At 39.0% G+C, this 14,529-nt stretch overlaps 1 protein-coding gene across 1 annotated transcript in view; it reads left to right on the top strand.

The window, feature by feature from the left end:
- LOC144357562 (NXPE family member 3-like) overlaps positions 1 to 14,529 on the top strand; it is a 36,922-nt gene that overhangs the window by 20,194 nt on the left and 2,199 nt on the right. The window contains exons 3-5 of the mRNA XM_085506240.1: positions 3,139 to 3,581; positions 8,805 to 9,350; positions 14,086 to 14,138. Of these exons, the coding sequence (XP_085362366.1) occupies positions 3,139 to 3,581; positions 8,805 to 9,350; positions 14,086 to 14,138 (1,042 nt within the window). The remainder of the gene's footprint in view (positions 1 to 3,138; positions 3,582 to 8,804; positions 9,351 to 14,085; positions 14,139 to 14,529) is intronic.

Below are 14,529 nucleotides of genomic sequence, written 5' to 3'. Positions count from 1 at the left end.
AAGTGTAAATTACAGTTTCAGTCTCACATGTTGTACATGTACTGTTCAATATTATAAAATCAAGTGTGAATTACACTGTCAGTCTCAAATGTTGTACATGTCCTGTTCAATATTATAAAACCAAGTGTAAATTACACTGTCAGTCTCACATGTTGTACATTTACTGTTCAATATTATAAAATCAAGTGTAAATTACACTGTCAGTTTCACATGTTCTACAATTACTGTTCAATATCATGAATTCAAGTGTGAATTACACTGTCAGTCTCACATGGTGTACATGTACTGTTCAATATTATAAAATCAAGTGTAAATTACGCTGTCAGTCGCACATGTTGTACATGTACTGTTCAATATTATAAAATCAAGTGTGAATTACACTGTCAGTCTCAAATGTTGTACATGTACGGTTCAATATTATGAGATCAAGAGTGAATTACACTCAGTCTGTCAGTCTCACATGTTGTACATGTACTGTTCAATATTATAAAATCAAGTGTGAATTACACTGTCAGTCTCACATGGTGTACATGTGCTGTGCAATATTATGAAATCAAGTGTGAATTACACTGTCAGTCTCACATGTTGTACATGTACTGTTCAATATTATGAAATCAAGTGTGAATTACACTGTCAGTCTCACATGTTGTACATGTACTGTGCAATATTATGAAATCAAGTGTGAATTACACTGTCAGTCTCACATGTTGTACATTTACTGTTCAATATTATAAATCAAGTGTGAATTACGCTGTCAGTCTCACATGTTGTACATGTACTGTTCAATATTATAAAATCAAGTGTGAATTACACTGTCAGTCTCACATGGTGTACATGTGCTGTTCAATCTTATCAAATCAAGTGTAAATTACAGTTTCAGTCTCCCATGTTGTACATTTACTGTTCAATATTATAAAATCAAGTGTGAATTACACTGTCAGTCTCACATATTGTACATGTACTGTGCAATATTATAAATCAAGTGTGAATTACGCTGTCAGTCTCACATGTTGTACATGAACTGTTCAATATTATAAAATCAAGTGTAAATTACACTGTCAGTTTCACATGTTTTGCATTTACTGTTCAATATCATGAAATCAAGTGTGAATTACACTGCCAGTCTCACATGTTGTACATGTACTGTTCAATATTATAAAATCATATGTGAATTACACTGTCAGTCTCACGTGTTGTACATGTACTGTTCAATATTATAAATCAAGTGTGAATTACACTGTCAGTCTCACGTGTTGTACATGTACTGTTCAATATTATAAAATCAAGTGTGATTTACACTGTCAGTCTCACATGGTGTACATGTACTCTTCAATAATATAAAATCAAGTGTAAATTACGCTGTCAGTCTCACATGTTGTACATGTACTGTTCAATATTATAAAATCAAGTGTGAATTACACTGTCAGTCTCAAATGTTGTACATGTACTGTTCAATATTATATAATCAAGTGTAAATTACACTGTCAGTCTCACATGTTGTACATGTACTGTTCAATATTATAAAATCAAGTGTGAATTACACTGTCAGTCTCACGTGTTCTACATTTACTGTTCAATATCATGAAATCAAGTGCGAATTACACTGCCAGTCTCACTTGTTGTACATGTACTGTTCAATATCATGAAATCAATTGTGAATTACACTGTCAGTCTCACATGTTCTACATTTACTGTTCAATATCATGAAATCAAGTGTGAATTACACTGCCAGTCTCACATGTTGTACATGTACTGTTCAATATCATGAAATCAATTGTGAATTACACTGTCAGTCTCACATGTTCTACATTTACTGTTCAATATCATGAAATCAAGTGTGAATTACACTGTCAGTCTCACATGTTGTACATGTACTGTGCAATATTATGAAATCAAGTGTGAATTACACTGTCAGTCTCACATGTTGTACATGTACTGTTCAATATTATGAAATCAAGTGTGAATTACACTGTCAGTCTCAAATGTTGTACATGTACGGTTCAATATTATGAGATCAAGAGTGAATTACACTCAGTCTGTCAGTCTCACATGTTGTACATGTACTGTTCAATATTATAAAATCAAGTGTGAATTACACTGTCAGTCTCACATGGTGTACATGTGCTGTGCAATATTATGAAATCAAGTGTGAATTACACTGCCAGTCTCACATGTTGTATATTTACTGTTCAATATCATAAAATCAAGTGTGAATTACACTGCCAGTCTCACATGTTGTATATTTACTGTTCAATATCATGAAATCAAGTGTTAATTACACTGTCAATCTCACATGTTGTACATTTACTGTTCAATATTATAAATCAAGTGTGAATTACGCTGTCAGTCTCACATGTTGTACATGTACTGTTCAATATTATAAAATCAAGTGTAAATTACACTGTCAGTCTCACATGTTCTACATTTACTGTTCAATATCATGAAATCAAGTGTGAATTACACTGCCAGTCTCACGTGTTGTACATGTACTGTTCAATATTATAAATCAAGTGTGAATTACGCTGTCAGTCTCACATGTTCTACATTTACTGTTCAATATCATGAAATCAAGTGTGAATTACACTGCCAGTCTCACATGTTGTACATGTACTATTCAATATTATAAAATCATATGTGAATTACACTGTCAGTCTCACATGTTGTACATGTACTGTTCAATATTATAAAATCAAGTGTGAGTTACACTGTCAGTCTCACATGTTGTACATGTACTGTTCAATATCATAAAATGAAATGTGAATTACACTGTTAGTCTCATATGTTGTACCTTTACTATTCAATACAATGAAACCAACAATAAATTATATTGTCTTCTGCTCTAGATGTATAATAATCATTAATACTTTTTGACAGGTTCACATGTTCTGATTGATTGACTAGTCAATTACCTTGTCAGTCCCACTAGTCCCACTGTACTAATACCATGACGTAAGTGTGGCTTACAATGTTAGATTCCCGTGTCATACAAGTACGGTTCAATATATTTTGTTACCGAATATGTTATGCTTTCAGACTTGTTTGATGAAAACATTGCTCACATTTATTTAGTTATAAATCTTCTGCTTTGACTGTTATTTATCCTGTTTATATTTTAGTATTTACTATTTATTAATACAGGGACTAGGAAAAATACGTCCTTCGCCTCCCACAACATACACAACTTCAAAATCAAAAATCATCGAATCGTACCACCCAACAACATCGCTTCCGAAAACTAAAGATGAGTCAAAACATTCACAATTCGACACGAAGTCTCAAATAGATACCCGGAATCAAGATGTAATAACACAATCTCCTCCAACAATACTGTATTCGGAAACTCGGCAAAATGAGTCACAGAGAACACATCACAAATTACAAATTGACAAGCGCACCATAACAGATACGATTTCTTATGACTCGTATAATCGTTATGGTTTGGAATGGATGGGACAAGTCACCGAATTAGAGTGGACTGAAAGCCACTCACCACACAGTACAGGCACGCGTCAAAGAAGAACTCTTGTTAATTTCGATGTTGGTAAAGGTTCTCTTGGATTAACATCCTCTGATAACACAAAGTGAGTATTACAATTATCGTAATGTTATTTGATGATGCTTTACGATAGGTACTGTTTCAACTTCTCCGTACATTGGAAAATAACTACAGCTTCTCTGTGATTGCACACATTATTCCAATGATACGCGAATATACAACAATATGTTATGACACTTTTTCTTAATATTACATGAATATGAATCCATATGGGAGCTCAGAGGTGCATTGTTATTATACACTTGGTATTCACATTGTGGTCATTTCGCTTTTAGTAATAAAAAAGTAATTGGAACCAATAAAAAATAAAAAAAATTAAGACACGGACATGAATCTGAACAACACCTGTGAGAATGAGTTCATATTTAGCCATTTCAGAGCTCTGAGGATTTATAAACAAGCTAAGCATTGATGTTTGAGCCTTTTAATGTATGGTTTACACGTATGTTTTCAATCAGAGCCTCATGGAGTTATGAACAAGCCAAATGCTGACCATGAAACACCCCTAGGAGAGTGAGCCCAGCCATTGCCCATATTCAATAAAAAACACCCCTATGAGAGTGAGCCCAGTCATTGCCCATATTCAATAAAAACACCCCTAGGAGAGTGAGCCCAGTCATTGCCCATATTCAATAAAAACACCCATAGGAGAGTGAGCCCAGTCATTGCCCATATTTAATAAAAACACCCCTAGGAGAGTGAGCCCAGTCATTGCCCATATTCAATAAAAACACCCATAGGAGAGTGAGCCCAGTCATTGCCCACATTCAATAAAAACACCCCTAGGAGAGTGAGCCCAGTCATTGCCCATATTCAATAAAAACACCCCTAGGAGAGTGAGCCCAGTCATTGCCCATATTCAATAAAAACACCCCTAGGAGAGTGAGCCCAGTCATTGCCCATATTCAATAAAAACACCCCTAGGAGAGTGAGCCCAGTCATTGCCCATATTCAATAAAAACACCCCTAGGAGAGTGAGCCCAGTCATTGCCCATATTCAATAAAAACACCCCTAGGAGAGTGTGCCCAGTCATTGCCCATATTCAATAAAAACACCCCTAGGAGAGTGAGCCCAGTCATTGCCCATATTCAATAAAAACACCCCTAGGAGAGTGAGCCCAGTCATTGCCCATATTCAATAAAAACACCCCTAGGAGAGTGAGCCCAGTCATTGCCCATATTTAATAAAAACACCCCTAGGAGAGTGAGCCCAGTCATTGCCCATATTCAATAAAAACACCCCTAGGAGAGTGATCCCAGTCATTGCCCATATTCAATAAAAACACCCGTAGGAGAGTGAGCCCAGTCATTGCCCATATTCAATAAAAACACCCCTAGGAGAGTGAGCCCAGTCATTGCCCATATTCAATAAAAACACCCCTAAGAGAGTGAGCCCAGTCATTGCCCATATTCAATAAAAACACCCCTAGGAGAGTGAGCCCAGTCATTGCCCATATTCAATAAAAACACCCATAGGAGAGTGAGCCCAGTCATTGCCCATATTCAATAAAAACACCCATAGGAGAGTGAGCCCAGTCATTGCCCATATTCAATAAAAACACCCCTAAGAGAGCGAGCGCAGTCATTGCCCATATTCAATAAAAACACCCCTAGGAGAGCGAGCCCAGTCATTGCCCATTTTCAATAAAAACACCCCTAGGAGAGCGAGCCCAGTCATTGCCCATATTCAATAAAAACACCCCTAGGAGAGTGAGCCCAGTCATTGCCCATATTCAATAAAAACACCCCTAGGAGAGTGAGCCCAGTCATTGCCCATATTCATTAAAAACACCCATAGGAGAGTGAGCCCAGTCATTGCCCATATTTAATAAAAACACCCCTAGGAGAGTGAGCCCAGTCATTGCCCATATTCAATAAAAACACCCATAGGAGAGTGAGCCCAGTCATTGCCCATATTCAATAAAAACACCCCTAGGAGAGTGAGCCCAGTCATTGCCCATATTCAATAAAAACACCCCTAGGAGAGTGAGCCCAGTCATTGCCCATATTCAATAAAAACACCCCTGGGAGAGTGATCCCAGGCATTCCCATATTCAATAAAAAACACCCCTAGGAGAGTGAGCCCAGTCATTGCCCATATTCAATAAAAACACCCCTAAGAGAGCGAGCCCAGTCATTGCCCATATTCAATAAAAACACCCCTAGGAGAGCGAGCCCAGTCATTGCCCATATTGAATAAAAACACCCCTAGGAGAGCGAGCCCAGTCATTGCCCATATTCAATAAAAACACCCCTAGGAGAGTGAGCCCAGTCATTGCCCATATTCAATAAAAACACCCCTAGGAGAGTGAGCCCAGTCATTGCCCATATTCAATAAAAACACCCATAGGAGAGTGAGCCCAGTCATTGCCCATATTTAATAAAAACACCCCTAGGAGAGTGAGCCCAGTCATTGCCCATATTCAATAAAAACACCCATAGGAGAGTGAGCCCAGTCATTGCCCATATTCAATAAAAACACCCCTAGGAGAGTGAGCCCAGTCATTGCCCATATTCAATAAAAACACCCCTAGGAGAGTGAGCCCAGTCATTGCCCATATTCAATAAAAACACCCCTAGGAGAGTGAGCCCAGTCATTGCCCATATTCAATAAAAACACCCCTAGGAGAGTGAGCCCAGTCATTGCCCATATTCAATAAAACACCCCTAGGAGAGTGAGCCCAGTCATTGCCCATATTCAATAAAAACACCCCTAGGAGAGTGAGCCCAGTCATTGCCCATATTCAATAAAAACACCCCTAGGAGAGTGAGCCCAGTCATTGCCCATATTCAATAAAAACACCCCTAGGAGAGTGAGCCCAGTCATTGCCCATATTCAATAAAAACACCCCTAGGAGAGTGATCCCAGTCATTGCTCATATTCAATAAAAACACCCCTAGGAGAGTGAGCCCAGTCATTGCCCATATTCAATAAAAACACCCCTAGGAGAGCGAGCCCAGTCATTGCCCATATTCAATAAAAACACCCCTAGGAGAGTGAGCCCAGTCATTGCCCATATTCAATAAAAACACCCCTAGGAGAGCGAGCCCAGTCATTGCCCATATTCAATAAAAACACCCCTAGGAGAGCGAGCCCAGTCACTGCCCATATTCAATAAAAACACCCCTAGGAGAGTGAGCCCAGTCATTGCCCATATTCAATAAAAACACCCCTAGGAGAGTGAGCCCAGTCATTGCCCATATTCAATAAAAACACCCCTAGGAGAGTGAGCCCAGTCATTGCCCATATTCAATAAAAACACCCTTAGGAGAATGAGCCCAGTCATTGCCCATATTCAATAAAAACACCCCTAGGAGAGTGTGCCCAGTCATTGCCCATATTCAATAAAAACACCCCTAGGAGAGTGAGCCCAGTCTTTGCCCATATTCAATAAAAACACACCTAGGAGAGTGATCCCAGTCATTGCCCATATTCAATAAAAACACCCCTAGGAGAGTGAGCCCAGTCATTGCCCATATTCAATAAAAACACCCCTAGGAGAGCGAGCCCAGTCATTGCCCATATTCAATAAAAACACCCCTAGGAGAGCGAGCCCAGTCATTGCCCATATTCAATAAAAACACCCCTAGGAGAGTGATCCCAGTCATTGCTCATATTCAATAAAAACACCCCTAGGAGAGTGAGCCCAGTCATTGCCCATATTCAATAAAAACACCCCTAGGAGAGCGAGCCCAGTCATTGCCCATATTCAATAAAAACACCCCTAGGAGAGTGAGCCCAGTCATTGCCCATATTCAATAAAAACACCCCTAGGAGAGCGAGCCCAGTCATTGCCCATATTCAATAAAAACACCCCTAGGAGAGCGAGCCCAGTCACTGCCCATATTCAATAAAAACACCCCTAGGAGAGTGAGCCCAGTCATTGCCCATATTCAATAGAAACACCCCTAGGAGAGTGAGCCCAGTCATTGCCCATATTCAATAAAAACACCCCTAGGAGAGTGAGCCCAGTCATTGCCCATATTCAATAAAAACACCCTTAGGAGAATGAGCCCAGTCATTGCCCATATTCAATAAAAACACCCCTAGGAGAGTGTGCCCAGTCATTGCCCATATTCAATAAAAACACCCCTAGGAGAGTGAGCCCAGTCTTTGCCCATATTCAATAAAAACACCCCTAGGAGAGTGATCCCAGTCATTGCCCATATTCAATAAAAACACCCCTAGGAGAGTGAGCCCAGTCATTGCCCATATTCAATAAAAACACCCCTAGGAGAGCGAGCCCAGTCATTGCCCATATTCAATAAAAACACCCCTAGGAGAGCGAGCCCAGTCATTGCCCATATTCAATAAAAACACCCCTAGGAGAGCGAGCCCAGTCATTGCCCATATTCAATAAAAACACCCCTAGGAGAGCGAGCCCAGTCACTGCACATATTCAATAAAAACACCCCTAGGAGAGTGAGCCCAGTCATTACCCATATTCAATAAAAACACCCATAGGAGAGTGAGCCCAGTCATTGCCCATATTCAATAAAAACACCCATAGGAGAGTGAGCCCAGTCATTGCCCATATTCAATAAAAACACCCGTAGGAGAGTGAGCCCAGTCATTGCCCATATTCAATAAAAACACCCCTAGGAGAGTGAGCCCAGTCATTGCCCATATTCAATAAAAACACCCCTAGGAGAGTGAGCCCAGTCACTGCCCATATTCAATAAAAACACCCCTAGGAGAGTGAGCCCAGTCATTGCCCATATTCAATAAAAACACCCCTAGGAGAGTGAGCCCAGTCATTGCCCATATTCAATAAAAACACCCGTAGGAGAGTGAGCCCAGTCATTGCCCATATTCAATAAAAACACCCCTAGGAGAGTGAGCCCAGTCATTGCCCATATTCAATAAAAACACCCCTAGGAGAGTGAGCCCAGTCACTGCCCATATTCAATAAAAACCCCCCTAGGAGAGTGAGCCCAGTCATTGTCCATATTCAATAAAAACACCCCTAGGAGAGTGAGCCCAGTCATTGCCCATATTCAATAAAAACACCCCTAGGAGAGTGAGCCCAGTCATTGCCCATATTCAATAAAAACACCCCTAGGAGAGTGAGCCCAGTCATTGCCCATATTCAATAAAAACACCCCTAGGAGAGTGAGCCCAGTCATTGCCCATATTCAATAATCCATAAATACAACAATGTTGCATCACCCAACATAGTTGTGCTCACTAAATTTAGAGACAAACATGCACATTTTTTCATAAAAAACATTTTATTTTTATTCATAGATTTAAACTGTATGGCCAGAAAAACACAATCCAGAAGGGGAGTCTTGTACACGTCGTTATAGAAACGTATGACATATATAGCAACGCAAAACGTCGGGGTGGTGATTTCTTCTCTGCTGTTATGTCTAATGATAAGCTGCAAAAGAGTACATCCGGTAGAGTGTTGGATTATGGGAATGGTACATATTCAGTGTTCTTTTATGCTGCATGGGCAGGAGATGCCGAAATACACCTAGCGCTTATACTAACTCGAGAGGCAATCGACTTTGTCCAAAACGTCATAAGAGAAAGAAAGCTTTTGAATTTTGGTGTCACCTACTTTGATGGAAAAAGGCGCGAAAATAGCTCTTGTAAACTGGTGAACGGCGGACAATGGAAGGACAAGTGTTCATATACTAATCAGAACTCGATTGGATCAACAGCAATTGTATGCAACAAGCCTGGCATGCTAGGATGTGATAAACTATATGACGTCACTACCGGTGTTCGTCAGTTAAATGAAGACATGCAAGACGAAATAAAAGATGTTAAGTATCTTTATGATGAGTAAGATATGGCTTTGTTACTTGAAAGTATGTATGACGATTATATCGACCGTACTCGTAATCAACTTATTTTTTTTCCAGTTTTCAGTAATAATTCAATGTGATACAACAGAATTCGATTAAGCTGCCTCACCGACTTACCTAGATTGGTATTTTATCCAATTGCAACAATGCTCTTTAGCTACACAGAGCGCTGTAAATGCTGTTAAATTAGATACAATTAACTACAGAATAACTTGCTCTACAACGGAGTCTGTGGCTTTACAAACACACATATTAGAAAACTGTTTTATCTTCTGAAATCTTACTCGTAATAATAATACCGGTATATTATATTAATACAATAAAGTAGCTAAACGTTTTCTGATTGTCAAAGGTTAATTGTTTTTCAACACACTCGAACGTTTTTAAAAGCAATAGTGCAAATTAGACCGCGTTTTGATATGTACTCTAGAAGTAGTTCGCCAAGTTGTCCGACACCCTCGCATGTTTACCTTAATATACGTCACAAAGATCGCATATTGAAATGTGACGTCCCGGTCATGTGAAAAGTATGTTTGTTTCGAAATAAATAAGTCGGAAGATCGCGTATTAAAATATTAGATATTCGTGTCAGCTCGATGCTTTCCCTTACCGTACGTAATAATCGGTAGCTGGTAATATTACGTACTCATAAAAACGTTGTATACATGTCTGTGTTGGTTTTCGACGTTCCTGTAACGTATGGCTACGTATATATTATTGTAGTACGAGGAGACAAACATGAGTGGGCAATCAAACATCAGCTGTAAATATGCGCTCTTACATCTGGGCATACACACTGATGCCTATTGACAAATACCCATACCAAATGAAAACTCGTTAACATTGAATGTTTAAAAACTAGATTTAATAAAATAACAAATGTCGATCAGTAATACATTGTTAAAGTAATATAACGAATAGATAAACGTTCGCAACTAGTTTAAACGAAGTTTAGACTTTAGTTTACTAGTGTTCAGTGGGTGGCACTGGTGGCAACTGGGGTGCAACATTGGGTGTAATTGGTTTGGTCACCGGCTGGGTTTCAGTTGCAAGTGGTGGTGGGTATGATGTGCCAGGCAACAATGGAAACGGTACTTGTGGATAGGCGAATTGTGATGCGTCGAAAATATTTCCGTATCCTGGTGAATATTAAAAATATTTAGTGCCAGGTTGATAATAAGGAGCAGCGAAGTAGCTGTATGGAAAGTTTATATGTGAAGACGTAATGTCAGTCGTACATGTGTTTGGGGAGTCACGGCTCCAAGATACCGCAGGTACTAATTGGTAATGTACTACATTCACCGGTGGCCACTGTAGCAGTTGGGTGACACGCAGCTGTTCTCGTGGGCGTCTCATCAACATGTTCGAGTGGGCGAGCGTCTCGGCGTGCGGTTTTAGGAAATACCACATTACAATATTTTACCATCTCTCTGACTGGGTTGGGAACTTTTGTACCAGGACGGTATTTGTCAGCTCTGTTGTGTTTACGATTGAAATTGTCTATAATATTCACAAATGTATTGCTCATGACACTGACATTCTCTATTATTTTACCGTTGTAGTATTTTTCCAAGATCGCTGCATCGGCTTTGATGACTGGCGTACGGGGTATAATACCTGACGCAGTTACTCCGATTTGCATTCATTAGTGCTGTGTATATCCGTGAGTAGAATGCTGTACTAGTGGTTTTATAAGCAGTTTTTTCACATCCAAACTGCTGTTCTTTTGTATTTCAACAGTAAGTTTACCGACTAATTCACTAGCCCATTGAACTTCATTTCGCTGCTCCGCATGTTCAGAAACTAGACCGCATAGTTCTACCGTAACGCACGCTGGAAATAGACAGTTGCGCTTGTCATGACTTCCGTACGTGTGACATCGTGTGCTTTTTTTCTCACCAACCTTTCTCCTAGGTTCGTTGCAATAACGCTCCAGGAGATTACCGTGCTTTTGTTTGGCAACAGTTAGTTCCGTCTCCAAAATTTCGATTTCGTTTTCTAAACCTTCAATCGATAATTCGAATGGCGACTGGAAATGATACTGACCCCATGGTCTTCCTCATGCTCGTATGTAAGGCCGTCTGTTTCTAGTGCAGCGTTTCTCGTGTATCTTTCGCCATGGTTACAAGGTGGTTGTTGGGAACGGAAAAGTCTTTTCGCGATGCTACCATTTCGTTGATTGATTTTAATGAATTACCTGTCTGTTCGTTCGAGTCCTTCAGTAGACATTTTTAAATCCAGACTGAAAACGCACTTATTTAAATGTGCTTTTAATATTTGACTGATTGTTTATTGTATCAGCGCCTTTGATCTTCATATGTTGGAATTGTTGCGCTTAATTAAATAAAGTTATTATTATTATTATTATTATTATTATTATTATTATTATTATTATTATTATTATTATTATTATTATTATTATTATTATTATTATTGATGGCACTATGATCATCACTAGCGGATGGACTGTCATCAGAACCTAAGTTTTGCAGTCCAAGTTTTGACTGCGGTGTTTGTAATTTGGCGACTGCGTTGATAACCATGCGTTTGTGCACTGAGCTTGTTCTGGTTTCAAATTTGTCGAAATCGCTTGGTTTGAAGAGTTTTAGTGACGTCTCTGATGTAAAATCAAGCCTTTCAAAGTTTGCATAATATTTCATGAGAGATGAATCTATCGATCTCAAAAAACATTCCGGCGACTTTCGTTGAGGTGTCCCAGTAACGTCCATTTTGACTGAACTGGGAAACACGCGGGGAAACGCCGAGAGATCTGCAAACTTGTGCGTAACGTCACGCGTTGGGGACGTTCACATAATTTACAACGCACCATGGAGACCGATCTTATATGGGGTACATGTAGGTCTGAGCAGTCTCGAATAGAAACATAGGTTATATTATGCTGCAATGCATTATAATCGTTCTGAACAATGACATTTCTCGGAAAAGACAAAAACAAATTGCACAAATGCGTTTCACATTCTAGGATTCATAGTTTTGAAATCAGCTGGGCATGGCGCTATATGTGTGAACGTAGGACAATATCGTAGTGGTAAATGCAAATGGAACAATGTTTCAGCTTATATGGCGGGAATAAAATGCCACGATATAGATTCCATTTGTATTTGCAAAATGGAAACTAATGCAAAGGGTCGTAGTTTCAGTCGAGGCAAGCCTTTGAGCAAAGATCTCCGTGGTTTAATTGTGACGGAAATGGTGTTTTCGGGAGGAGACGAGCATTCTGGAAATTACCCGGTAGGCATGGTGAAAAAATAGATGACAAGCTCAGGGTTGACAAATCTACTGTTCGTCGAATCTGGAAAACACATTGCGAAACTGGAGACATTGAAAATATGCCGAAAGGTGGTGACCAAAGAGGGAAATTATCTGGCCAAGACGTAGATTTTATAGAGACACTGAAACGAGAACGTCCATCGATGACGTATCAAGAAATCAGAGACAGGTCATTACAGTATTTCAAGATAGATAACATTTATGTCAGTAGCATCGGACGTGCCGTTCGTGATAAACTTGGCGGAGGGCCGTGGACAAACAAAAATATGACAATTCCCTATGTAGCAAGATTTAATGATGTACTAGTAAATGGAATACACGCAGGCGTTCATTGATTATTTGCATACGAACAATCCTGCTACATTGAAGTTCATGGATGAGTGTGGAGTGAAAATTAACACAGGACAGTCCGCTTATGGACATTCACAGAGAGGAGTCCGGTGCGTTGAAATCGGTCGTTATATTGCGGGACCGAATTACACTTTCAATTTTATAGTTGGTCTGAATGCCTCTATGTTTGCATCCGTAATTCCGGGACCATCAAATGCAAACCAATTTGTTATTTTTTTCACTGAAGCAACGGAAGCGTTCACTGTTGATGGTGAACCATTGTTAACACCAGGTGATACAGTTGTTGTGGACAATGCCCCGATTCACCACCACGAGGCAGAAAGGTTGCTTTTTAATTTACTGGATGATTTTGACATTGAATTAGTTTATCTTCCAAATTATTCTCCAGATTTCAATCCTGCTGAAAACTGCTTTAACAAATTGAAAATTACACTTAAACGTGACTACTACAGGGAATTATTGCACGAGAACTTTCCTATATTACGCACTTTCCGAAATAACACCACATGATACTTGGGAATTCTTTAATGCAACTGGCTACTTAAATATGAATCCCAATCTATAGATTTTCAAATAAATGTAGCTTGGCAACTCAAACTAAACAACCTTTTTCAGGTTTATTTAATCTCTTTTTTTATTAGAAGTATGATAATTAGTATGTGTGTATGTGCGAGTTGATAAACTAAAGTCTATATGTATAATGTTTGAAATAATATTACCTTGCATTCGATACAAATTAAAACACGGGAGTGTAATACTTCCATGATTTAATATAAGCTATACATTTGTATGACCAACAAGGCTGTGGACAGCGTGTTATCTATACATTATTTGAATCGACTTCGCTGGCCACTAAGCTTCAATGTAACTATTTAAGGTTGTTACAATTTAATAACGTAATGTCAAAGCTACGTGGGCGAGGCAGCTGGATCGAATTATGTTGTAACATTTCACCCTGTGCGAACCTTTGCATTTCTATTTCTTTCGCGCGCTTCTGCATTTAAAACTATTATTAGCATTTCAAATACAACAATGTAGCATGTTTATTGACGTATCATGTTTCTATGTAGAAAATATCACCAAACAAAGCTTGCAGGAAGTCCAATGAAAGTGAAAATAACAGGTAAGAGCCAAGGGGATTATTAATGTTTTACTTACCCCTTTGAACAAAGCAAGTTGCTCAGTTATGTATAGTATTTAATGCCAGGTATCATGGCTTATATTTGTTATTAACAAGTACATTGCTATACACTACGTTTTGTTCGTAAAACACTATCTTTTATTCGTAAAACATTACACCTGAGCGCTCTCGAGCCATGAAGCGCTTCCATAACGTAAATGACTGACACAAATGGCGTTTAAATCATCAATGAGGTTTTTATCTACAGTCGTTCATTAATAAAGATTATTTCGTTGAGATATGTGTGTTCTATATGACGAACGACTTAATAAACGGAACACACATGTAAATGTCGATGCTTTCATCAACATACATTATTTTTAAATAAAAGACG

This window comes from Saccoglossus kowalevskii, chromosome 12, assembly GCF_978046115.1.
Source record: "Saccoglossus kowalevskii chromosome 12, keSacKowa6.1, whole genome shotgun sequence".
NCBI lineage: Eukaryota > Metazoa > Hemichordata > Enteropneusta > Harrimaniidae > Saccoglossus > Saccoglossus kowalevskii.
This window is presented reverse-complemented; position numbering and strand designations above follow the sequence as displayed.